The following is a 27,149-nucleotide window of genomic DNA, read 5'->3' on the forward strand; positions in this document are numbered from 1 at the left end:
CACCATCTAGTGGCAAATGGTAATTCTGACCGTCTATTTATAATTGGAAATGTGGCAACAAAGATCCTCTATTTCAACCAAAAACCCTGATCTTTCCCTGTATGTGTGAGACTCAAATGAATGACCATAATTTGTATGGTATTTGTATTACTATAGAGTCGCCTAAGAATTATTATTGTTTGCTATATTAACAAGGAACTACTGCAAATCTAACCTGCCATGTAAAGAAAAACACATGACACGAGTTTTTAAAAAATATCAAATTTAATTTGGTTATAAAAGTTGTATTTTTCACATGCACACCCACACATAGTTAATCACCATAAATACTGTCCAGTGATTTCTTTTTCTTCTTTTTCGTTGATTTTTTGTTTTTGTTTTATCTTGATTCACAAAGCAAGCACATACGGTGGGCTTATACATGTGATTTCAAAGGACACTATGGAGAATGCTTGCAGTTTTGTTTTTTTTTTGTTTTTTTACAATGAGAGGAAATCTCAGTGCACTGAAAAAAAAGGCTGTCGTAAAATCAAGTAGAAACATTTACAAATTATCTACAAATGAATCGAAGTACAAAAGAGCTACAGCGTTTCGAAACACTACGCCCATTCACAAGTGAATGATTTGGTATTGGAACACCATATAATTTCAACATTGTGAAAGACTGAAAGTGAAACTATACATAAACAGCTTTGGAAAATAATGAAATGTAAACTGATTGCCAGCCTAAATTCCCCTTTGGCTAACCTCTCATGTCTTTGCATGCCCTCAGCAATATTCACGAATGAAGGAACCCTGTGCCACAAAACAAACCCACATCCGGCTCATCTGTTAAATGCAACTTCACATAAGAAACACAGAAGATGATTGGGACATAATAAATGTTTATAACTAAATATAATAATAGAAACTTAGTCTTTTTTTTAAAGCTATGCCAGGTAGTAATTATGTTTGTGAGCTCCAGTAATCCTCTCCAAAGCACACAGAATGCTTATAGATGAAGCGGGGTCTTTCTTTCAATAATTCAAGTTCATTTTTAAGACTTTATTTCAATAATGTTGTCAAATTAACACACGCCTGTCACCTTGAAAAGTAAAGCAGTGGGTTGCCATTTAAAGCTAGTCCATTTCTGGGGGCTGGATCTCATTACACCATCCAGTTTGAGCATAAGAAATATATGGAAACGCTTAAATGTTTAAAAGTCAAAACCCAGAAAAAATGGTCTCGCCCATAAAAAGTCAAATAAATTTGTGTTTGCAAGCACAGAGAAAAAATAAGATGTGTTTTCTTCCTTTTTTTTGCTTCATTGCAACAGTTTCATTTTGAATTTGTTCAGCTTGCTAAGCTACATTTTCCCCATCAAAGAGGATATCCACACCACCAAAGGATATAATTTAAACCCAGGAAGCCACTTTCAAACTACTAAAAAGAGAAGAGAAAGAAAATGAACTGTCTGGCATTCATTTTCACCAATTACACACAAAAACTCAGCTTCTGATTCTTTTATATTTTTCTCCCTCTGTGAAGCCTGGTCTGTTGTTTGTGCAGCATTAACACTAAGAATTCATTGAATAAGAAACTGACTAATTAGACAGTCGGCTCAACAATCTGCAGGATATTAAGCTTCTGCTGATCTGATCATACTTTAATGGTGGCAATCTTTCAGTGGCATTGTGCAACTAAATTTGCTTTTGAGGACTTGATTAAACATATTAAACATTCAGAGAGTCAACAAACAAACAGAAAAGCAATAAAATATTGACTGTATTAAGTGGAATCACTTCATACTTGTTTTTTATATAATTCAATATCATGGGAATAAAGTAAAAATCTATTATGTACCATATCTTCTTATATAATAGCTGCATATTAGCTAACATGTTGATTCAGCACAGTATAGTTCTTTATATAATGAAAGTACAGGTCATGATACAAAAATTCATATTTCTCTCCACAGACAGCAGGTAGATGTAACAAAACCAGAGAACAATGCACATCTTAACATTTTGATTTCCAGTTTTTATGAGGCTTTAAGAGGCTTTATGAGCATGTCCCTCACTGGTTTCAAAAGAAAGTGCATCACCCAAACCTTAATAAGAAATGTTGGCATTTTGTGGCGTCTACAGTTGCCTGAAAAACAAAAATCTGTAAACTTGAGTCATAATTTGTGTTTGAACACAAGTTAATCATCTACAGAGATGGGCTGCTACAGATGAGGGCAAAACTATTGCCTCAAAATGTTCCCAAGTTGTTTTTTAACAGATCAAGAGATTTTCAACATACTGTTTCTAAACATACTAGTTTTCTTAAGAAAGCATGCATTATTTCTATTTGCCCACAATAACAGAATTATTTCAGAAAACAGAAATGACCAGGGTCGATATTATTTGCAAGCTTAAAATAATGTGTCTTCTTCTTATCGACTTATTGGAAGGGTTGTCTTCCAATTTACTCATTGTATAAAAACTTCAGCAAAAGTTTGAGCTGTCACTTGAAAAAGCATCACACTAAAACCAAAAAATCAGTTTAGACTCAAGAAAAAGAATCGTTGATGCTCACGAAGCAGGAGATGGATATACGAAGTTATCACAGCGTTTCCAAGTGTCAAGAATTGGACCGAGAAATTCAAAGACCGACAAAACAAAGAAACACGGCAAAGATACTGAAGGAAGTGAAAGATTTCCAAAACCCTGGAAAGAAAAACAGTGAGAGGTGCATCTAAAGACCAGTGAATGACTTAGCCAAGTCAAAGAAGCCAGTTACTAGAACCCTGCACAGGGATGAACTGCAAGGTTGCAAACCAAGAAAAACTCCACTTCATTGCAAAATACATCTTCAAACAACACTGAACTATGCATAGGACAAGGTGAACAACTCAAAGAAGACTGTTCCCATGGTGAAACACAGTGGTGGGAGTACTATGCCGTGGGGATGCTTCAATGTGTCTGGAGATGGGAATCTCATCATCGAGACAGGTTTTGTTAAGATTTTGAACAAAGCCTCAAGCATTCAACAGCAACACTGGGTCTGAGTCGTTCCTTGGTCTTCCAACGGGACAATAACCCAAAACATATATCACTCCTGGTGAAGAACCCCCTCCTGAAGACCAAAGTGAAAGTTATTGACTGGCCTGTCAAAGCCTTGACTTGAACCCCCCTGAAAATCTATCGTGAGATCTGGAGGAACTGGAGAGATTTGCCAAAGAAAAAAAGGCTCGTGTTGCACAGGAGACATTTGCGAGACTTGTTGAAAACTACAACTAAAACTGCAAAAAAGAAATACACCTGACTATTAGCATCAGAGGGGCTAATAATTTTGACCCTGTTAGTTTTTGTGACATAATTTTGTTTCTGTGTGCAAAGTAAAATAATGTAAGCATACAAAATAAAACCTGGATGTTTGGAAAAGATGTGTTAAAAATTTCTTGCCATGTTTAACAGCATGTTTTTTGTTTTTTGTTTTTTGTTTTATTTTTTTAAAGTGGCATCTTTCATGGGAGACTAATAGTTTTGTCCTCACCCGTCTATAAGGTTGCAAATGTACATTTTGAAAAGTTTAACTGCACTCGTCTAATAATAACTAGCTTTGCTTTTACTATCAACGATTGTGTTAGCAAGTTAATAATAACATCATTCACATCTGGGTTACAAATGTGACATTTTGTGGCGATCCACTGTCTTTGAACACCAGTGAACATCACATAAGCTAAACAATGCACAGCCAATGGAGGTAGCAGCACACCACGAGATCACAGGACCAACAATTACATGGCCTCTCCTTCAGAAAAAAAAAAGATAAAGCAAGTGAACAGCAAACATGAAAGGTGCAAAATATGAATGCATCGCATACATACATGTAGTATACACGCGCACACACACACACACAGGCACACAAAATATATCATTTACCAGTCGTCCGACAAAACACCCACCTTTGTGCAATAGGAAGATAAACACAAAATTTCGTCTTGAACTAGGCGTTTCATGACAGTTTGACAGCGATGACAACAAACATTACCGCTCTTTGTTTAATTCTCAAAAATGACAAAGCACAAGCGGCCCGTCATGAAAAAAAACCCTGGAGTTAAGTCAACCTTGCAATCAAACTAGGAATGTCGTGCTCATATTGTTTCATAAAGGCCACTGAGACAGCTAAACTTGCCTGGTGTTTCTGACGTTAATGCCCTGTTGCCAATCTGTTCTTCTCTTGCAAAGTCCTTTCATCTCAGAAAAAAAAATCCTCTCTGCTGAATCACAGGTACAAGTGGAAATCTTATTCCCACATATGCTACCATCTCTCTATGATATTGCACTGAATAAAGGATTTTGTAATATTTTTTTTAGCAGCCAGCATTACTTCACACAATGCCTCAATAACAGTGTAGTCTTTTTGAGATTTTCTTGGAGGAGCATGGTGTCTGCTCCCTTGTAGTGACATCAATACTCCATTTTTTTTTAACATTTTATTTTATTATTTTTAATTTCTTTTGCTGAGAAAAGTCTTTTGGAAAGTTTTATAACCAGATGCTTTGATACCCTGCTTAAAAAATGTGCGAATTACTTTTGCCTAATGATAACAAAAATAGAAGAAATACATGTCATGAAAATCCTAGTTTGTTTTTGTTTTTTTAATCACCCCCTTGATTTAAAATACATCATAGTTACAAGATTTTGTGTCTGCAAGTGACCTCGCTCTTGATTTTGGCACTGCACTGTACATAATCGATTTGTGGCCACCTTTTTTTTTTTTTTTTTTAATATATATATCACTGCACTGAAATAGGCTCAAGCAGTCAAGGAGACACAGCTCACATCCTCTCTGTCATGTGTTGTTAGATCAGAGTTGATTGTATGAATGCAATACACCGAGCCCAGCATGAGCACTTACTGTACATTAATTTTGTTTCTGTGTTCTTTTATTTCACAGGGGAGAGTTTCTTCAGGAGTTTCTTTCCCTTGGAAAGCAGTCCTTTCTTCTTCTTGTTTGCCAGATCTTGGGAGTCCCGGGGGTCCACTGGGACGTGGGGACCCCTTGTAGGGCTGAGGGGCCTCATGGTTCCAGGGAGGAGGGGGCGAACAATCGGGGACGGCGCCCGGACGGGTGTGGTGTCATTGTTGACGGCTTCGGTAGTTTCTGTGGTAGCCTGCGAAGAGAAGTGGTGGGGAGGTATGGAGGCATGGGGGCAGCATATTACAAATGAACCAACTCTTTCATACTGAAACTCTAAGCCTTTCCCTCTGCGTTTCCTCGGCTAAACGCTGTTTAAAAAAACACTTCATCTGCTTTAAGTTCGATCAGATTCCTTGAGTAACACAAAGAATGAAAATTAGCTCCCTTTCTAGCCTATTTCAGAAAAACAATTTTGTTTTTTAATAGATTTACAATAATGTCCCTCACTGTATTCATAATTTTCAGCTATTTTCCTTTTGACTTTTTTTTAATATGTTCAGAGCCAGATTTTCTTATACATTTTTAAAGTGGTCTCAATTGTTAGTTCTTCAGGCTTTCTAAAGCCCTTTTAAAGTTGTTTAGACATTGGCTGCTTTTTCCACTCATTTACAGTCCAGCCCTTGTACCTGACCATATTAGGTGTTATTTTCTTAAGCCACTTAACACTGACTCGTTAATCTTTCAAGCATAAATAACTCGAGGGATGAACCAGTTGTGAACTTAGCACTTTGACACTTCGAAAAAATACATAATTTGTTATTTCTTTTGTTGAATCCAGGTGAAAAAAAGCAAAAATAATACAGTTGACAGACATAAAACAATCTTTTTTTTTTACGAGAAGATCATTCCCTTTTGCTTTATAACTGCTGAAATAGATTTCCACTCTCCGCAGCCCTGAATTGAGTGACCGGACGAAAAGAGATGGAAGGTGATTGCCAAAGAGCTACTAGCCAAAAAAATGGCATATCTCATGGAGTGTCCTTAAAGAAATCTGAAGTAAGTGGACAACTGGGGGACAAAAGAAGTGTCAGGCATAAAAAAAAAAAACTTTCTACAGCAGAGGAACAGTTTCTTAAATGCGTGTCTTTAAGAAAAAATCCACCAGAGACCTGAGAGATCCATCTACTGTTCACTGAAGCCTCATCAGATATCGCCTCAATGGAAGGGCAGCTGTCAAAAAGCCATTCTTAAGAAAGGGAAACGGGGAGTAAAGACTGAGGTATCCCATATTACACAAAAAGAACTGTACTGGAAATCAGAGGAAAAGGGTGTTGTGGTGCGATCCAAATTTGAAATTTATGTTTTAAGATGTTGTCATCAATGTGTACAGGGGAGACCAGGAAAGAGTCTGTGTCGATGACCATCTGTAAAGCAGAGAGGCTGCAACTCAACATTACTGAAGCTGTGTGGGTTCACATTAACACAGAATGTAACAAAAGGAAGCAAACATCCAAAGAAGAGCTTTAAATGTGCTTCAAGAAGCCTTTGAGAACTATTCCTAAAGATTACTTTGAAAATGACAAGAAAGCTTGGGTAAGAGATTTCAGGCTGTGTTGAAGAATAACGGCAGTCAGACCAAATGTTTAACTTTAAACCTCATTAGAATTATGCAAACTGCTTTCTCCTTTACATAGTTTATTTCCTTTGTTTGCAGATGTTTCAGTAAATCACTTCATATCCCATTTTCCTGGCAAAATATAAAGACTTTTGCACAGTACTGTAGTTTACATTATTGGTGGTTATATCTCAAAACCCCTGAAAACAAATTTATGAGGAATGAAAAAAAAAATCTTAATTTTGGGTGTTTTGGGTTCGATTATGTTTGATTGACAGCATGTAAATAACTCGATGTGGCATGCTTCAGATTCAAGGATTCTTTCACAGATCAAAAGGTAACTAAAAAAATAAAGGTTTCTAGTTCTATATGAAATATTCAGTGTTTATTTTCAGCAATTGATAATATTAACTCTTAATATAAAAGTTTAATATTTTCTATACTATTTTACATTATTATTTCTCTGGAGTAAAAACTGATATTTCAGAGTAAAGCCGTCCAAACCTAGGTACTCTGCCTGTTAATCTGGATAAAACTGATAGTAAAGATGTTTTTACACACGAATACATGACTTCAGATAAAATTCTTCTTTTCCTTCAGAATTATTTTCACCTTAATCCTAACTGCCATTTAACATAGTCCCAACCTAAAAAAAAAAGTAATTTTTTGTGTTATTTAGGCTTGCTCTGTGTCCCTGTACATAATGCATGTCCTCATTAACTGAGTCCACAAACAGTTTAGGGTCTGCAAAACATTGTGTAATGCCTCGTCCACACTCTCTCACACACACAGAAATCAAACTGAGGAAGAAGCCATCAAATGCTGAGCACAACATCAGCACACCACAGAGCTGAAGAAGTCCATCATCAGTAGGCCATGAGGGAGTATACAGTACAGTCAGATACGGTACAACACCCAGGGACACAACTGTAGATACCAGGCTTCCCATCTAATGCAGCAGCTGCTATTTCGGATAAAGCTATCGTCCTATAATGAAATCTGAAATCTATTCCAAATTGTAACTATAACACCTACGGATGACAGAAGGGAAGCTACCCACTAATGTGAGTCAAATATTTTAGTGAGTCACTTAACAGAGAGCTAAAAATCAAACAAAGAGACAAATCTGCCTGATTCGAATCATGAAACAAGTCAATGACTTGAAAAGCGCCTCCGTAATATTGCATGGCATTTAAACAGCTTCTGCTGCAACAAGCTGTGTGCATTAGCACAGCGAGTCTGGTATCTCAAGTTGCCAACTTACTGTACAAGGCAGACAGAGCCATTTATGGTGTGAAATGAACAATCTTCCTCTGCTTGTTTGTTTTGTTTTGCCAAGCGGGTGAGGAAAAACAAAAAAGAAATCAGATGTGGCAGCACTGTCACTGTCGGTAAAACCCACACCACTATGACAACTGAAAACAACACCACCACCAACAACACACATGAACACAGAGCATGAATGTTTTTAATATCCAATTGCTTTCTTTTTATTGTTCCATTGTAACAACAGTACAGTATGGACGTCTCAGTGCTGCGGTTAGTTTTTTTTTGTTTTTTTTGTCTCTCGAGCTCAGAGCAAACATGGCATATCCACTTTCACCAGGGCTGAAAAATAGATCTGATGTGTGTGCAGTATACATAAAGAAACAAAGCCTCTTCAAGGAAATACAGCAGTCGAGCCAAGAAAGTTGCTAGAAAATGTATCAAGTTTGAAAAAGGCATGCTTTTGTCTTTTTGTTCTCAATATAATTTCTTTCAGTGTCATTGGGTAGCAATTGTTATGTGTTAATAAAGCACTTAATATATTTATCTTTAATAATACAATACATAACCACAATTTGATTTTGTGTTTCAGTGCAAAGAGGCCCCAAATTATCTTGTGTAAAGAATGAGCCTTTTTCAAGTCCTCCCTTAACCAGTGTTACATGCATATACCACCTGCAGAGCTCCCACAGTCTATCCTCTCTGTCCATGTCAGGCTTTGCTTCTTCCTTTCTCTGAGACTCAGAAAGGTGTTAACACTGGATTTTGTCCCCTTTCCCCCCTCCAAAGGGTGAAGGGTGGAGAGGGAGTTGTTAGTCTGTATAGAGTCACCACTGTCACCACATGGACAAACACACACAATGAACAGCACACAGACGGCAAGTGGAGGAAGCGAGAGACGAAAATCAAGAGAGGACGTATGGACACAGGGCCTAGCGCTGAGAGCGGCGATGATGATGTACCCGTTTGCTCTCTGAGACGGCGGGGATGGAGTTGGCAGGAGGCCGGTTGGCGGGCTCTTCCTGGGGGTAGTGGGATGGAGTATCAGTCAGATAAACCTCCACGTCATCAGGCACTTCTTCCAGGAAGTTAGAGGGAACCAAACCGCGGTGGCCATTGATCTCACCCTGTGGAAAGAAATGAAGAGAGGTGAGAAGGCATAAACTTCACTGGCAGAATACCAACTCATAAGATTATGCTATGTCTGCACAGCTGCCACAGTTAACTGAACATAATGTAATCCATTCTGTGGACCAAACACATCTAATACATTTACATCACATATGTCAGGCCTCCAATTGATCTGAATCATGTCTCACCGGCCACTTTGTTAGCTACTCATGTTTAACTGCTTGTCAATGCAAATATCTAACTGGCAGCAACTGAGTTCATTTAGGAATGTAGATGTGACCAAGATGATACGCTAAAGTTCAGAGCATCAGAAAGGAGATTTTAGTGACTTTGAATGTGGGATGGTTGCTGAAGCCAGATGGGCTGGTCTGAGTATTTCATAAACTGCTGATTTACGACAACCATCTCTAGAGTTTACAGAGAATGTTCCCACAGAGAGAAAATGTCCAGCGAGAGCCAGTTCTCTGTGAAAAAAAGAAGAAAAAAGCCTTTTTGATGCCAGAGATCAGAGGAAAAATTGCCAGACTGCTTCAAACAGACATACAATAGTAACTCACATAGCCATTGATTAGAACCAAGGTATACAGTACAGTACAACATAAGGTGGTCAGCTTTAAATTTAAATGTATTTTCATGTTTTACAGATTTTCTTACTGCTTCCTCGCTTGATTTTAAACGAGTCTGATGTTCCTGCAGTAGAGCGCAACATGTTAAAATTAGCAGATGGGCTACAGCAGCAGAAGACCACACCAGATGACAGGCCCAGAACCACTAAGCTTCAAGCAGAAGAGGCATCTATTAAGAGTCATCTATTAATCGCAAGGTCATTGGTTCGATCCCTTCTTCTCCAGTTAGCAAGCCAAAATATCCGCGCATACGATGCTGAACCCCAAGTGGCTGCCCGATGTAAATGTTAGATAGAAAGCACTTAGATCTATGACTGTGTGAATGAGACCTGGTGAAGCACTTCGAGTAGTTTAATCAAAAATGGTGCCTAATACAAATTTTGAGGAGTTCTCTCGAGGAGAAACCCCAAAAACATGGACAAGCACTCACATAATAGAAACCATCTTCGTCAATGTCACCAAACACAGCAATGATGTCACCAGCGCAAAATGTGAGTTCAGCCTATTAGAGAGATAGAGAGAAAGGGATACACAAATAATACAAAGTAAAATCCTGTTTTTGTTCCAGTTTATTTAAACAGACTGAATTAAGGAGTACAAAAGTGCTATTTTTGGACAATCTTTGTGGTTTTGTGTAACAATCACATTTCTATGTATTTGTGAACCAAATTATGCACATATAAAAGTGTTTAGGTGTGTTGTAGTAGCTGGTTAGATATTTGTGCGTTACACTATAAACACTTAAGCATTGAGCAGTTTGTCCTTTACAGCAAACAATACCTCAACATCAACATTAGGAGAGCTCTCCCTGGGGTCGTAGTCGTACAGAGCCACCATCCTCCTGGAGGCCTGATCTCGACGCAGGCCTCTTCTGTTTTGCTCTGAAGGTAATTGTAAACGGCATTTTAACAGGAAGCGTCCCGTTACATGCTTTCTCTCACAATATCTAACCATTTTTTTAAAGCTGTACATGGTTGTTATTTGTGAGGGTGTGTATGCTCTTGTGGTACCTATTCTATCCACAGGTGTGCTGAGCGGCAGAAAGCCCTGTTTGATGAGCTGGTCCATGGTGTCCTCATCGTCTGCTCGTATCTCTGACACCATGTTACAGGGGATCAGACCCATCCTGCCCTTCACTTCACCTCTGTAAAACCCATCAGTATCTTTATCCCCATACACCTGGTAGATAAGAAAGAGCAATGTTTAAAGCTCATGCTACTACTACTTTCTTTATCCATTTGACATTTATGCTTGGTTTAATAGTTTACCTAACAGTATGAATTCACCTTAAAAAAAAAAAGAAAAGAAAGAATGCATTACATGAAAGCACTTGAAACTCCCACCCTAATGATCTGCCCCTCTTTGAAGGGCAGCTCTTCATCAGCAGCATCCGGGTTCGGAGACATGGACAGAGGATCGTAGTCAAAGAGAGCCACAAAGATCCTAAAGGGCTCCTCTGGCTCCGACTCATCATAGTACGTGGGAGAGCGGCGATCCCGATCCCTGTAGCCATCTTCAGCACATAAAACAAAAAGTAAAATCCCATTATCCAACCTCACCAACCAATAGACTTACAGAAATGTGGATAAAGTACTGCATTTTTCAGACCATAAGGCGCACTGGATTTTAAGGCGCACTGTCGATGAAGGAGTCTGCTTTCATACATAAGGGGCACCGGATTATAAGGCGCATTAAGCGAAACAAAGCAGTCAGATAAGTCCAGTGTTGTCCAGTGTGCCTATTTCGGGTCACTTTTGCCGGTCCCAAGTCTGTGTAAAGGAGGAGGGTTGGAATTATTGAAAACAATAATAAGAGAGAAATTTAATTTGTAGTTCTAAATATTCTAAATATTTTTAGGGTTCTTTGGGGGGGGGTTACTCACTTTATGTCTCTTCCACGATGTTATTTCTCTCTCCTACAGTGTCTGTTACAATTAAATAGGCAGGATAAATTGTGCAAATTAGGCGATGACGTCATTTAGCGACTTTTAGGATAGCCAATAGCAATTTTCCTTACTGAGGAGTTGGCTACACTGGATAAGTCAAACTCAACTCATTCTTCTTGCTTCCACCACTTCCGTACCAGTGATTGTGATCCTGTTACTCTTTATCCTTTATTATTCTAGTTAATGTTGAATTCTCTCACAGCTGCTCTATTCCCATGTTGTCGCAGTATATTCATGACTAACCTCCTATTGTGGATAGATTTTCTTAGTTGTTCTCCTGACTGAAGTTTGGTCCGTTTCCAGCGTCCTGTCATGTGATTGCATTCGTCCCTAACCATCTGGAATCTTGCCTTAACTTTTATAGAGCCAGTTCACTGTTGTTATGTTATGCTAGCATAGCTGTGTTGCTAGCAATCACGTAGCACATCACTATATACCAGCTAGTCCAACTTCACTGCTGTTTAGTTTCCTGTCTTCATTTATGTTGGAAGTGATAGCAAAGCTGTACATTTTAATTTTTTCAGAAATCTCTCAGTCAGAACATGCTATATCATCTTTAGGTGGAAACTAGCGAGCTAACTTCCTGCTAACGTCCCACTCAGTTAAATTTAATACATTCTGTTTGCATGGATGCCTGGAGTTAAACTTAATTGTTACACCTGGTAAAGCAGCAATGCTGATCATTTTATTAAAGTTTAACTCTCAGTGATGCCGCAGTGTTAGTTTGACTTTGAGACATGAAGAGAACTGAGTTTTGGACCCAGATTACTCTGCGAGGCTCCTGACTATAGTAGCCGTAATGCTCCAACAATCCATCAAGCAGTACGGCTTCATAGCTTACCAAAGTCGTACTAAAACATTTGACAGATTTTTCAGCGCTGTTTACCACATAAAATCGCATCGAGGTCAGTAAGCACAACCAGAATTCATACATAAGTCGCACTGTCGATTTTTGAGAAAATGAAAGAATTTTAAGTGCGCCTTATAGTGCGGAAAATACAGTAGATGACTGTACATTAACTTTACTTTGTGTTATAAAATGTCGTAAAGTGTGGCTTTTCTATTACTGTGAAGTAAACATGTGAAGTAAAGCTTTAACAGCCGGTGATTTTAAATCACTTCCACATTAAAAATTATTCACAAAACTTATTGCTGCATACAGTGAACGCCACTTCTGTGATAAGCAAGTCTGTGATGCCGTGCTTCCGGTCACAAGAAATCAATGAGAGGATCCTGATAAGTCTTATTGATTTGACCATTCAGTATTTGCATGACAGATTTCACTTTCCGTATCAGGCCACGATTGTGCTTCTAACCATGCAGGAAGAAATCTGTGACCCAGTGAACTATTTTCTGCAGCACGCACACATGCATCCACAAATACACACATGCTACGTGTGTTTTAATTACTTTATTTATTTTATAGTATGTTTTTTTTTTTTTATGTTTGAATTTGTACATGGTGTCATGCATGAAAAAAAATAACTTTTTGATGTAAAACCTCATGAACTGTCAGGAAAATGCACAAACTATAAGCACACTGCATTAATAATGCAACAACTCAGTTATTGCAGTCATTATGAATCGTTAATCATGTTCATGTGTACTACAGTTTAGTCCCTTCTATGAGCTGCAGACGTAAGACACTCAGCATAACAGCAGTGAATCTGTCAAAATGTTGTGTTAGTGGTTAATTAAGCAAAACTTCTTCATGACGTTACTGATACGCTGATAGTTCATAATGCTTCACATCAGTCAATTAGTACTTCTTCATACATAAAATCATGTAAGCATTCATAATAATTTGTGTGCCCTTTCCATTAATGGTCATCAAAGACTAACCATGGTGCAATACATAGACAAATCGTGATTTATGTGCATGACAACATCCGCGACAAACAAGACCCTGACATGCATGCTAAAGCCTTAGAGAAGAAAAAAGGAAAAAAAAAACCAAAACACCTGAGAAACAAACAATCTAAAACAACCACACTGTGCCAACCCTCAAGGCAAGAAGAGGTCTCAAGAAGAGGTCTCAAGCTGAGGCGGCAGTGTTGTTGTGAAGACCTGTGTATGTTTTTTGATTCGCTACGATAACACTGGGAAAATGCACCACCTAGCAAACACTATATGGCCAGTGCTTGAAAATACAAGCTTACAATATAAAAGAAAGCTAACATCTCAAACTCAGACATCTAAAGAAACAAGAAGCAATGCCAATGTGGTCATTCTTTAGTGCCTACCACTGTCATATCTTTTGAGTTTCATGCATGACTGGTGTAGTGGGTGTGGTTGTATCACAAAGGGAAGGGTTTTAGCAGGCGTCTGGAGTTCAGTGCAGTGTTGTGAGGCATTCCCTAAACAGTCAGTCAATCATTTATCATCTGCAACTGTGGAAATGTTGATCCTGGACCCAAAGCATGGTTTGCCAATGGGTCCACCATTTCAGTGCATTGCGGTCATGCTGTTCAACTGTAAGCATAATAACAATAACTATTATTTTTGAAGACAAAACATTTGCAAGTGTCCACAGCTATTTATTGCAATTTGCCAGGTGCTGGTGGCACTTTTGTTGCCATGCTGTGGTGGTAAAAACAGGACTGCAGGCACATACCATGGGGAGACCTGGTGCCGCCCATGTGCCTGCGGGATGACCAGGTCCTGTGTCGAGCTACTCTGCCATAGTAAACATCCTCGGTGATGGGAGAGAGGTTTCCCTCACTGTTATTCTCAGAGGTTACCTCTACAGAAAATACCAGTTAGAAGGTGATGAGGTTACAAATCAAAGCTCTACTTTCTCCTCCCAATATGTTAAGTGAAGATTTGCGTTGCCTCCTAAAACAGGTGATAACAAATTTTCAGTTATATATTTCTAGCCGTCGTCACTGTAGATTAACTTATCACTCTGTGCTGCAACAGTGCAAAGCGGTTTAATCATCATCATCATCATCATCATCATCATCTCCATCTCTGGAAGATCAAAGTCAAGGTACTGAAAGGGATGAGCATGGTTCGCAGACACAAAGGTGATCTGGAGACAAAGACTTCATGAGCTTCTTGGTATTTAAAAGAAAAAAGGAGCAAATGCGACTGCACTAAGGGACAGAGAACCTAAAATATAGCCATCTGCCCATACTGACCAATGGAGGGGACCATTAGGGGTCGTCTCTGAGGCTGGGGACCGCCGTGATGCGCTCGTCTCCCACTATCCCGATCATGGCGGCCTCCAACAGGGGTTGTTGTCTGAAATATACACAAACATAGAAAGCATCCGCAGACAAAGCATTCATGTGTCATGTGTTGTCACAGAACCGTGAACATACCCGTAAACAGCGTGTGAAAAAGTGCATGTCGAACATACTTGTACAAACTGTATGTAAACAAAATCATGCAGTACTCACAGGCAAGCACTGAAACATAGACGCACACACGTAGACTCACATTCAGACACACACACACACACACACACAAGCCCATGGGAAATATTTCCATTCCAAAATTAAGAAATAACTAGTATCACTCTACCCATCTACTAAAAAAGAAAGGCAAAGATATTTGTCAGTGCAGCCTAGGCTACACCCCTCAGCTATATGTCTCCCTTTGTCATGATAATCTTTTCAACCCAGTCTCACCCTTTAGCTCTCCAAGTTCTTTCCTCTGTGTTTTAATCAAATCCAGTCTATCCCCGTTTCACTGCAAAGCACCCAAACACAGAAAGAAACTATCCCTTTCTGTGTTTCTGAGAAATTAAAGGAGCTTTTTGGCAGCAGCAAATGGAGTCTTTGGTCCAGACTTTGAAGATTGCATTTTTCTACACTGACATGTTTGTTCACTGAAGTAAAATAAGCTTCTGTAGTTTCTGCGATGACATGCTTTAAAAAAGTGGCAAAAAAAAAGTCACGTGTTTATGAAAGCAGCAACAGCGGTGCCTGAAAGCATCTAAAACCCAGTCTACATCTATCTGTGTCTCTCTTATATATATTCCGCACTATCTTTCTCAATAGTGCGGAAAGATTCAAACCCGACAGCTTTCATCATCTCTGTCTATGGTACTGAAATAGTCAAACCCACTGCATCTGCCCTTCTATCCATGGGCTTTTTCTTTCTGTATAAAATTTGAATTAAACTCAGCACACACACTAATGACACATATCAAAAGCAAGGCAGCAGTCTCAACTGAAGTATCTGTGCCTGTGCAGTTCACTTAATAATAATTTGCTTGGATAAGTGCAAAGAACTGCACCTTGGGTGTGTTGTGCGAGTTGCGTCGACGTCCCTCTTCCAGCTTCATCTCAGAGTACAGTTCCTCCTCATCCTCTTCCATGATGTCAGACAGGTCAGAGCCCCGGCTGCTTTCGCTGTGATAATCTTCATTGTGACTATAGTGAGGCTTTTGGTAGTTACACACACAAACGAACAGACGCGATTAAGTCCGCATACAAACATACATACATGCACACACCAAACACACATGGATAAGGCCAGCACGCCCACGTGAACACACATAAAGACACGGGTTAAGGAGTGTGTACACATGCAACCACCTCAGACGCACATGCACACACACACGTCCAGATGCACACATGTGAGGTTTTTCCACTGAAACACACGTTAGGTGCTTGAGCTCAGAAGTGTGATAAGCAAAGTGTGTCGCTTATCACACGGGTCTTACCGGCCTCCCCAGCTCAGAGCCTCTGAGGAACTCGTCAACCGAGGGTCCTCTCCGTCGACCGCGAGCAAACCCTTCCTCGTCTTCCTCTTCCTCATCAGAGTGATGCTGGTGAAATGAATGACCCTGTTCTCCATATCTGCCCTGCCTTCTGTCACCCTGAAAACATGTGTGTGTAAATAGGAATGGAACAGTGTTAACGGTGTCTTTAGGTTTTATTATAGTAACAATCACAGAAAGCTCAATATTCTTTTATGTTTAGCAACTTGTGACACTTCCCTTCTTCAGCTACTCTAAATTCAAATTAAAGCAACAGTTTAATCTCAGTGACTTGTGCTAAAATATATAACATCATTTTCATTAAGCATCTAGAGTGTTGTGTGAGCCAGCATTTCCATTTTCACCAGACCTTTCCGCTTTCTGCTGCCACCCTCTGAGCTGCTTCTCGAGCAATAGCTTTGGCCACAGTGTCTGGGATAAGCGTGCCTCTGGGCTGAGGAAGAATCCTCTGGGGTGAGGGAGACCGTGGATTGGCAGGTGATGGGGCTTCAAGGGTGTGGCCTTGCATGGGCACTGGAGGCTGGACAGAAGGAGAGCGTGTAGGGTCCCAGCCAGGTTGGCCAGGTAGAATAGCTCCCCCGTGATGGGCCGCATGGTCTTTGGCATCCAGGTCTCTGGCACTTACTGGTCTCAGAGGTATAAGGTGGGGTTGGGGGTGGGGCAGCAGAGGCAGTTGGTGCTGTGGCCTGGGACCTTGGTGGGGTGGACGAGGCTGAAGATGTAAGGGCTGCGGATGGGGATGGGGAAGACGAAGCTGGGGTTGCGGGGGTCCACCTTGATGGGGGAGTCTGGGATGGGGTTGAGCATGGGGAGGACGGGGCGGCAGTTGTTGTCCATGTGGTGGAGCGGGAAGTTGGGGTGTGGGATGAGGAAGGTGAGGGGATTGGAGGAGAGGTTGAGTATGGGGGTGTGGAGGGGGGCCCGTGTGAGGATGCACTGGTGGTGGCAGGGGAAGCGGAGGTAGAGGCACAAGCAGGTTGTTTGGAATGACAGCAACTTGAGAGTCCTGGGATTCTCCCTGGACCGACAGTGTCCTAACGATGACCTCCCTGGCCTCGAGGCATTGAATCCTTGTCAGTTCAACCGTAACATAGTCTGCCATAGGGAACAGCACCTCAGCTATCTAGAGCCAGAAAAAAATAAATAAATGTTAACATAAACAGTGGCTGCAGTTTCATTTGAACAACAACTAAAACATTATCAGTATCAGAGTCAATACATCCAAAACAAAAATGGACAAATCCAGCTGCTGAAATTTGATTAGCCCCCTGCACTTTTTAGTGCCAAATAAGTGATTTCACTGAACTAACAAAAATACCTCTTTAATTTGATTTATTATGGTGGGAAAAAAATGCTCTTAAGATTTCCACCTGCAGGGGCAGCTCAAAAACAGGTTTCTGCCCAGTGTGGCTGAATGTTGATTTTCCCTTTCAGGTTTACTGTGATGATTTACTTTAGCAGTCACCAGAGGGAGCGAGAGACCTTTCCAAGACCCAGACCTGCACCGCACGTTAATTACAAGTAGGTGGCATTGCTGAGTGAACTGATGGTAATGATGACATAATGCCACGCTGAAAGGCAGACGCTGTTAATGTCCCATCTGTGGTGTATATTCTCATGTTTTGACTGGATTACGCATGATTAAACATTTCACAGTGTTGTAAATACTGTACAGCATGTAGACCTTAGGAATATACATCCCATATGCTTAGGATTTAGCCACAAACTACTGTAGTTTCTCATAACAGAACACAATACATCATGAGCAATGCCTTTAAATCAAGATGAGCTCTGTGTGATCACTCATATCCTTTTAAAAAGAATGATATATAAAAAGTAAACTAGTCCAGGCAGGCGAGACCTAGACATGCTAACTCACCCTCTGCCCTTTAGTGCAGACTGCGTAACCAATGACATTTGCCCCATTGGATGTGCCTGTGGGAGAGATGTTGGGGGGCTTCCAGCAGACCTGCAGGACCCCTGGAGCCTGCCCACAGAGCACCTGAACATCCTGGGGTGGCAGCGGAGGCCCTGGGAGGTAACCAATCCAGTGTGTAAGAAAAATAATCTCTTACGGTTTACTGATTTAGTACATGTAGGATACAAACGAGAGGGGGAATGATGTGAAGCATTCATTAGATGCACAAATACGTACACACACACACACACACACACACACACACACACACACACACACACACACACACACACACACACACCCCACCATGCACAGAAATGCCCAGACACAAAGGAGGAAATGAGGACGTGAGGTTGGGGTGGGGGGGGTGGGGTTGTAATTTGACTTGCATATCTAAATTTATGAAATTACATAACAGCTTATTTGTATTTTGCAGAGATACACAGTTCATGCGGGCTACTTGATAGCATGACATTGCTGGTGGGAAACATTCACAAAACACTTCGTGTTGTGTTTAGACAATGTCATTTAAGTGTATGGTGAGTTTTTGCACAACACTAATATTTCCTAACCCAAGATGATTGTCAGATAAATCAAAATGAAATTTTTATTTTTATTTTTATATACAGACCTATATTTTTAGGTCTGTATTCCTTATATATGCTATTCTACTATAACCATTCAGTAATCTTTGGAAGAGATGAAAACTTTAAGGGTTGCCCCGAGATATACACTGCTGTCTCCACATGCAGAGAGCCTGATTAGAGCTCAGCATTTCTTTTTTCTGATCTCTTTGAAACATGCACAACTGCATTCGAGCAGAAGCAAATGCACACTGATAGAAAATGGTCATTTCAGTGAGCAGTGGAGGGGCACCGCTTTATATAGAACTGGCTATGTCAGGCTAGGCTATAGGCTGAGGAAATGACTCATCGTAATTATTGATCATATCTCATGCTGCTCTGGTATTCTCTAATTAGTGAAGTGCACTGTGCAGCAAACTTGGGCAAAATTGCATACAAATTTGGTTTCGAACAACAAATTGTGCATTTTCAAAGGACATGTAATGACAGACTTGTTTTTAAAAGGTTTTCAATCTCAGAACCAGAATAAGATGCCATTTTGCCCACATTTCATAATAAACTGCATATGCTGAACAACATGGCACAGTCATCCTCCCTGCAAAATGTGTCAGAGCACTAATGACATCCCTTAGGTTTAGTGCTTGAATATATGGGAAACCAACCCCTCAAGCTTTGTTCTGACCTGTTCTGCAAAATGGTGTTGGACCTAGACAAAATACAATACACAACAACGACATGGTAAAGAAATGTGACGCTATACTATTCTAGAGCAGAGTACAATAACATTAGAATTCATATTACAGTACATGATCTTGCATATGAGAGTTAAACTAAGATTCTTAGAAGCATGTGAAAGTAATCGCCAGCTATTAAGCTGTGCATTATTGATACAGTATCTCTGTGGATAATAATAAACCTTTCTGACCTGCTGCCTGAGTGCAAAACTCCACGCCGGCTTCCTTCCTCTCTCTCTGCTCCAGCGGCAGTTGCCACGGCACCTGGTGGGGCTGCGCCACCACCGTCACTTTGTAAACTGTCAGGGGCTTCAGGTTGTGGAACCGTAGTCTATACCTTCCCGGTTTTACCGCTGCGTGCTCTACCCCGTCTAAGAACACAGTGTGAGCATAGTTGCTGTTGCTAGGCAACCAAGAGAGCTCGGCAGTGTCACGCTGAATGTCATCGACGCGCAGACCGCACGGCGCCACCACCACATTGGCTCCCACTAGCAAGGTGCAGCGCAGCTCATCTGACAAGCCCCGGTCCATGACACTCTGCACTGACACACGGTGGACGCAGCCGTCCAGGTCCAGCTTCTCCAGCAAACACTTGGTCCGACCACCGTATGGTATATTGGCACGAAGCTCCCCATCTACTAACACATTGTAGCTAGAGATGTTCCCCCAGCCCAAAGGCACTAGTGGAGGCTCCCAGGCCACGATGACACTCCGTGCCAGCTGCTTGATCAAGGTGATCTTTCTGGGGTAAGGCACAACGTCTTCCGCCAGGTCCTCAGGATCCAAGGCCCCACCTGTCCCATTGCTACAGGGAACCAAAGCGTTTGCTGAGCTCAGAAGGCCATCCTGGGAGGCACCTCCATCCACAGCCATCAAGGCTAGGGATGTGTGCTCAAGTGAGCTGAGATCTTCCCCTGCGTCTCCAGCCTGAATGCCTGGTTTTTCCTTGTCCTGGACAAACTCCACAAAGTTGGAAGGAACAAGTCCTCTTTGGCCATCCAGCAGCTCCCCTGTCAAGCATAAACAAGTACAGACACAAAGGTAGAAAATAACAGAAATATGTTATTCATTTTTTAAATTGATATTTCTAGTTAAAAAGAATAAAAGTAGATAACAGAAAATCCTGCTACTATTTAATAAATGTCTCTTTAGGAAAAACTTTCTGTTTTGATGCCACCTGTAAGTGTTAAAATTAGGCTTCTCTCACAACACAAAGACAAAAGCAAAGCAATAACTTAAACACATAAATCGGTGAGAGCTTCTTCTTTTTTTTAACCTGCAAGGTGAGAATGAGTCACTGAGTGAGAGGTGGAAGATATGTAAACATACAGCATGTTCTATTCCCTAAGATGTAAGATTCCCCACGGGTTCTCTGATGCCATCTTTCATACTCCAACACACAACTTAGAAAACACTCCTTTCAACATTTCTAAGGACCTCAGCGTTTGAACATTTCCAGGAGCACCCCAGAGTACGTAGATGCTGCGGTCAATGCAGAAAAAAAAGAAAGAAAAGAAAGTGCTTAGATTTGCAGTGTAGTTTTCCCCCAAGGCAATAAGTTTGTCTTCAACAAAGCTCCCTATCATCTCGTCCTTCAATCCCTTTTTCCACAGAGGCCTGGGGGGCCTTAAGACCATCTTGGTGTGTCTCTACAAGTGTATCTGAGCGAGTGTGTTTGTTGTTTATGTGTGCTGATGATTAAGCTGAGCCCTGCTGGATTAGTCATCAAACTAAGAGACCAAGGTCCCCATCCTGACAACAGCTTGGTATGCAGCCCAAGTCGCCCCTCCTGTGTGGTAAATACAGGGACCGTCTGCAATACCATGCAATCTGACTGCACACAGCTAATGAATCACAGGGCTTTCTATGACGGTCTGTGCTGGCTGCAGGATTGCTAGCAAGGGGGATTAGGATTGCCTCTGATGGAGAAGCCTTCATAATTATAAAGAGATTATACAGAGAGTGAGTCCAGCCACCAGTTATGAAAAAGTGTCGGGAAACTTTTCTTCATGACACCACGCACTGACTAAGTGGAAGTCACGCGATGAAAGTAGCCAACTAGTATGTATGACGGACTTATTCTATATCAGGGTGACAAAGCCTGTCAAGTAGTCCTTGCAGCACGTTTACAAAAATGACTGCATCAGCATTACGTTTAGATTGTGCTGTATCATTACATAACACGACATAATGTAAAGAGACTGCAGGGGCACAAAATGCATCACAGATACAATGTGTCATTCTACACATACAACATTTTTGCATATACCACTTACTGCACAGTGTGCTGTAGGTGCAATGCAGTAGGGCGATCGTGGCTCAAGAGTTGGCAGTTCGTCTTGTAATCGGAAGGTTGCCGGTTCGAGCCCTGGCTCAGACAGTCTTGGTCGTTGTGTCCTTGGGCAAGACACTTCACCTACCACCTACCAGTGATGGCCAGAGGGGCCGATGGCGCGATGGCGCCTCGCCTCTGTCAGTCTGCCCCAGGGCAGCTGTGGCTACAACTGTAGCTTGCCTTCACCAGTGTATGAATGTGAGAATGAATGAATAGTGGTATTGTAAAGCGCTTTGAGGGGTCCCGAAAAGCGCTATATAAATGCAATCCATTATTATTATTATTACTACATGCTACAGTCAAAAACGCCACAGACATAAATACGATGGTGAAAGACAAAACAACTTCAGTGGAGAATAAATGCCAGCTGACACACACTACTCGGCATTTTTGTGTCTTTTTTGTGTTTTTGAGACAATACATAATGATGCATACACTTGTTTTCACTGTCAGGCAGCATCAGCAGACAAGCACTCAGGCAAAACTGCAGGCCTGAACAGAAGAAAACCTATCCTCCCAAATAGAAAATTTGTTGCAGTATTTTCAGATTTTTGCCAGAATTTGATTTATCGAGCCAGAAGCACATATCGCCTCACAGACCGCTTCAAATGCTCTATGTGTGTTGTGTACGACTCACCTTCATAGAAGCCATCGTCATCCATGTTTCCATACACATACAGATACTTTCCAGCCACAAGGGGGAGTTCTGCTTCAGGATGCTCATTTGGTCCATCGTAAGGGTTATAACTTGAAGGAAAGAAAGGTTTTTCATTCATTTGTGAAGGAAAATTAAAGATAATGCGCGTTAAAACCCAAAATGAAATTATTTCTGTATTTAAACTTGTCTTATGCACCTATAACGGGCAGTGCAAAGGCGGACCTGGCCTGTGTAGCGAGATTTGGACCTGGGTGATGGGCTGGCCTCATCCTCCATCTATAGATAAATGAGAGGAACAAATTAAAGTGTTATTAGCAGGGATAAGCGACTTTCCTACAGCATATTTAAGAATTAGCAGTTTGCAGCAACTCTTGAACCATTCCTTTTCAAGATATGAATATGTAAGTTAATTATTTAAAAACAATTAACATAATAGGTTATGCATGCATTATTCATGGATGTGGCATCACACAGACCCACCTCTGATGAGGGAAACTGTCGGGGGTGGATGGGGTGGTCCGTTGTCACGGTGCTGGATTTGACAGACAGCAGTTCTGGTGGTTCTCCGTCTCCAGTCTGCGGTGAGCAGGGCAAGAACTGGGATATCAGCAGCGGCGTGTCTGCCGCACTCTCATCACCTGGGAGACATTGATTTCCATAGCAAATAAAGAGTAACTGCCTTTTCCTTCCACAACCATTTCGCGCTCTTTGGAGCAAAACCATTGATCTCCTGCGGGTACAGCTAACACCCTTCATTTGGAAGGCTACTCCACCCCTATCAGCCCATCCTATTGGCAAAACAGACTTAAAAAAAATGCAGAAAACACAAAACGGAATTCCCTGAAGAAATTAACGATACGTAAACAACACAGATCAAGTGCATCACTGCGTTCTTGTGGTTTGTATGTAATATTATGCATTAGCACAAAAACATCAGTGAATTCTGCCCGAAGTGAAGAGACAGATAAAACAGGATTTTCAGCACTTCAAAGACCTTTGGTTTGTGCCAGACTGTATAAATCTACATCACTGATACGGCTCTATTTGCTGTATCTGCAGGTTGCACTGTGTTGTTAGAATACTAATGTGTTAAATTACATTCGTGTCGTACATCAGGCTTGTGATCAAGGGCAGATATTGATCATGAATAAGCACCGTCTCCATTAATGGTATCCACCTCTGGTTTGCAGTGAGTGCGTCCAGCTGTAATGTGAGCTGTCTGGGGATTAGATCACTAATTATCATTTTATCTGATCATAACCCTTTTAAGCACTAATAATTTCGCAGATGCTTTTATCTGGAGAGCACATGTGTTTTTAGAATAGTTAGACCCCACTAATATTTAACCCTGCTAGTCTACAGTTTTATATCACCACTTTATATTACACAGTTACATTAATACTCACAGAACCACACTCACACTCAAGTAAACACATAAAACCGCTCAGCTAAAACTGAGGAAAGTAGTAATCAGAGAAAAATAAATAAATAAATAAAAATCAGGGACTGACTTTCTAAGACTTTTGATTTGTTTTGATATGTCCCCGTTCCCCAGCCTCATAATTGCCTTTATGGCTCAATGTGTTTCATACAAAGCTGCCTGTGAGGTGAGACTCACCTGTCTCTGGTTGGGCTTCGAATCTGACCTGCGAGAGTTTCTTCTGTGGTGAGGGCGGGATCTGGGATGCAGAGGTGGTATTACTTTTAGGGATATTCACAGGTTCCGACTGGAGACGGAAATTCAGCAGCTCTTTGGACAGCTGGTGAAAGTGTTCACTGTGTGACCGGCATTCCTGCTCCAGGTCACGAACCTTGACCTTTGGCAGTTAAGAAAAAAGAGCAGTAAGGATTGTGAAGACTGAGAGGAAAAAAAAAAGAAAAAAAAAAAGAATGAGAGGTGAAAGGTGATTATTCTTCTGGGCTTTGGCAGTATATAATTTTGAATGTCTAGCAATCTAATCTAAACACGTGGAAGTGTAGAGTCATTTACTGATATGGTTAAATCGTGATAACCAAGCCTGAGCACTCCATGAAGTTATATCATAGACATGCTATCAGAGGAAGGCCTAGAGGGGAAAGCGTGAATATACATATAATCACTTTTGGTGATACAGAATATAATTTTGGTTTCACAGGTTTGCAATTAAAGGAAAATTCGAAGAGGAAAGAAAGGGTGATGTAACTAACTAATCAGGGATGAAAATAAATACCTGAAACATTCTGTCCTTATTGTTCTGTTCAGACAAAATGTGGAAATCAGAAGTAGTAAGTAAAGAAAGGGAAAAAAAATGCAAAAAGAACCAATCGTTAATAAAAGCAAACGGAAGGGGAACCAATGAGAACACAAATGTATTTATGAGTCGACAAAAAAATAAGACAAATGTGTTTGTCAAACTGAAATGGACTCCTAAGCACAAAAACACAGACTGGAAAACATATGGGGATTTCACACCTACAGACAGCACAACTATGCTTTCCCTCCTGTGGCCATATTTGCCCATAACTATAGAGAAACGCGCCTGTGAAAGAGACCAACTGATTCAGGGATTTCTAGGAAGAGATCTCCTTGACAGAGTTTCAATTTCTCTGACCAAACTGTTTTTTCTGAGCCAAACTCAGTCTGCTTGCTCAGTAAAATCGTATTAGAGCGCTCCAGATGGATAATAACGTGACCTCATATGAGCCGCACACAAAGGAGTCTGCGACGTATTCTCGTAGCAAAAGGATTTAAAGTAAGACGAGAAAATAATTTTGAGTAGAGGTCTGTGATGAAACAGCGGGTCAACGATTACCATCCGAGGGGGGGGGGGGGCGCGACGTGAAGCGTCAATGCAACGCGTGACAACGCAACTACTAAACAGAAGCGTTTGGAGCGCTATAACAAAAGCAGCCTGAATAAGAAGATAGAAATGTGACCGCAAGCACAAATGATACGCTATTGTCTGACTAGTCTGATGTATGAGTCACAATCTGGTGTGGAGTACTGGAAAAAACTACACAATAGTGTAGCCAAGCAGATAAGTGTTTTGCTGGAAGAGAGACGGGGGGGAACTTACTTATGGGACTTCATTAGAAGAGAGTCCAGAACCCCAACGGTACCCATGTGTCATAAGTTCAAGTTTAGAATAAACTTGCGTCGTATGGCTCCACATTAAAACTCTGCTTGTCCACCCACGCAGCTGTTTTCAATTAGCCTGATTAGACGTCGTTGAAGGCCTACGTAGGCGTGTGCAGACGGTGCCTTTTTTTAACATCTCTCTTAATGTGTTGCCAGTTTAAATGCACTAGTTAGTCCAAGAAACGTCACTTTTCAATTTACTTAATTTAAATAATTTCCTGCGTCTCTGCGTTCGATTTCAGGCTCAGCAGAGGTGATTACTGAAGATGGTGTGGGTGTGAGTCACGCAGTTAAACTAATACATTCGTTTGACAAATATACCTCGCTTATTTTATTTTAGCCCCAAATGTAGAATGGCTCTGAGGATGGCAGTGTTGGTTGATGTTAGCCCAGGATAAAATATCTAAAGAACTGCACTGGAAACAGACATTTAAAAAAAAAAAAACAACTGCTGGGGTGAAGATTTAAAAAAAAAAACAACCTTCAAGTTTCTGCATTTACACAATTGAATGTTGGAAAGAAAAACTCTATATTGTGTCTTGCAACATCAAAGGTGTGCGCTTTCATCTCCTTTTTGATGTCAGATTGTGAGCTTTTGATTAGCTAACATTTCCTCCCAGTTACGTTTATATCGCAGCTTGTTGCTTTGGCATGTTCTTGACAGACAGTAGATCGCTCTTTGCATTTACATTTGGACTGAGATGTTTTTCAAAATGACCTCAGAAAAATCTCAGTTTTAGCAAACACCCTACGTGTGGACATAGCCTAAAATTCTCACTTTTAGAGCCCAGCGTTGGACATTTTGACCATCTCTGTGGTGTCTTTGTGCCTCTTACAGTACTTTTAATATATCAGACAATTAATATAGCTTGCTGTGCAGTTGTTATACTATAAAACAATCGAAGAAGTCTCCACACTGCACCCATAGATATGATATGTACAATCAAGATTACTGGCCTTAGTTTATAATTTAACACTCCACTATCTCATTTAAATATGGCCACTTCCTGCTCCAGAAAAGAAGATGGAAATAACCATAAAGCTAAAACTGAAGCTAAAAGTTCAAGGCTAGTTCAAAGCACTGGGTGCTGTAGTAGAGCCAGACAGGATGTTTTACAGCAGCTAACTTGATACATAGACAAGCTTCGAGTCTTTTCCATATGTTCCAAAAAGGAGAGCTTCATCACCAACTTATCCATGTTTCCCCTTATTTCATCTGGAAAACTGACCCAATACTACATGAACCATCTTAAGGATGTGTTTTGATTCGCCTAGTTAAAACAGAAAGCTCCACTATGTTTAAGAAACACAGCAATCCAGGAAACATAAGGGTTTGTTCAGCTTACTGTACCTCTAACAGGTGTACTGCTTCCTCATGCTCTTGGTCAGTTTGAACCCAAGCCTGCAGAGAACACACAGAAACACACAATGACAGCTGACACTGTGATCACGGTCCATGAGGTAGAATAGACAGTACACAGCTGACATACTGTCAACGCAATACCCTGGCGGATGCTCACTGGTTCATCAAACAGAGCTGGTACTTGAAGAGATGCCTACTTCTGATGGTACAGCTCCAATAAAAAGCAACTGGCTTATT

The 27,149-nt window shown here is 40.8% G+C and overlaps 1 protein-coding gene across 6 annotated transcripts in view; it reads right to left on the reverse strand.

Annotated features, from left to right (window-relative positions):
• Window positions 1-283: 283 nt before the first annotated feature.
• Window positions 284-27,149, reverse strand: part of rimbp2a (RIMS binding protein 2a) — a 50,656-nt gene continuing 23,790 nt past the window's right edge. Inside the window, exons 5-21 of one of the 6 annotated variants that reach the window (XM_080868560.1) lie at window positions 26,901-26,951; window positions 24,050-24,248; window positions 22,912-23,069; window positions 22,628-22,707; window positions 22,411-22,520; window positions 19,630-20,448; window positions 18,082-18,233; window positions 16,552-17,325; window positions 16,146-16,301; window positions 15,717-15,863; window positions 14,614-14,716; window positions 10,872-11,041; window positions 10,539-10,707; window positions 10,309-10,409; window positions 9,959-10,030; window positions 8,734-8,898; window positions 284-5,143 (exon numbers count right to left, since the gene is read on the reverse strand). In XM_080868560.1, the coding sequence (XP_080724686.1) occupies window positions 4,916-5,143; window positions 8,734-8,898; window positions 9,959-10,030; window positions 10,309-10,409; window positions 10,539-10,707; window positions 10,872-11,041; window positions 14,614-14,716; window positions 15,717-15,863; window positions 16,146-16,301; window positions 16,552-17,325; window positions 18,082-18,233; window positions 19,630-20,448; window positions 22,411-22,520; window positions 22,628-22,707; window positions 22,912-23,069; window positions 24,050-24,248; window positions 26,901-26,951 (3,654 nt within the window). In that variant the 3' untranslated portion in view covers window positions 284-4,915. Of the gene's footprint in view, window positions 5,144-8,733; window positions 8,899-9,958; window positions 10,031-10,308; window positions 10,708-10,871; window positions 11,042-11,230; window positions 11,298-11,322; window positions 13,946-14,087; window positions 14,217-14,613; window positions 14,717-15,716; window positions 15,864-16,145; window positions 16,302-16,551; window positions 17,326-18,081; window positions 18,234-19,629; window positions 20,449-22,410; window positions 22,521-22,627; window positions 22,708-22,911; window positions 23,070-24,049; window positions 24,249-26,900; window positions 26,952-27,149 lie in introns of those variants that run through there. The other 5 variants (XM_080868561.1, XM_080868559.1, XM_080868562.1 and 2 more) reach the window with 5 other exon arrangements.

This window comes from Rhamphochromis sp. 'chilingali' (genome assembly GCF_963969265.1).
Source record: "Rhamphochromis sp. 'chilingali' genome assembly, chromosome: 2".
NCBI lineage: Eukaryota > Metazoa > Chordata > Actinopteri > Cichliformes > Cichlidae > Rhamphochromis > Rhamphochromis sp. 'chilingali'.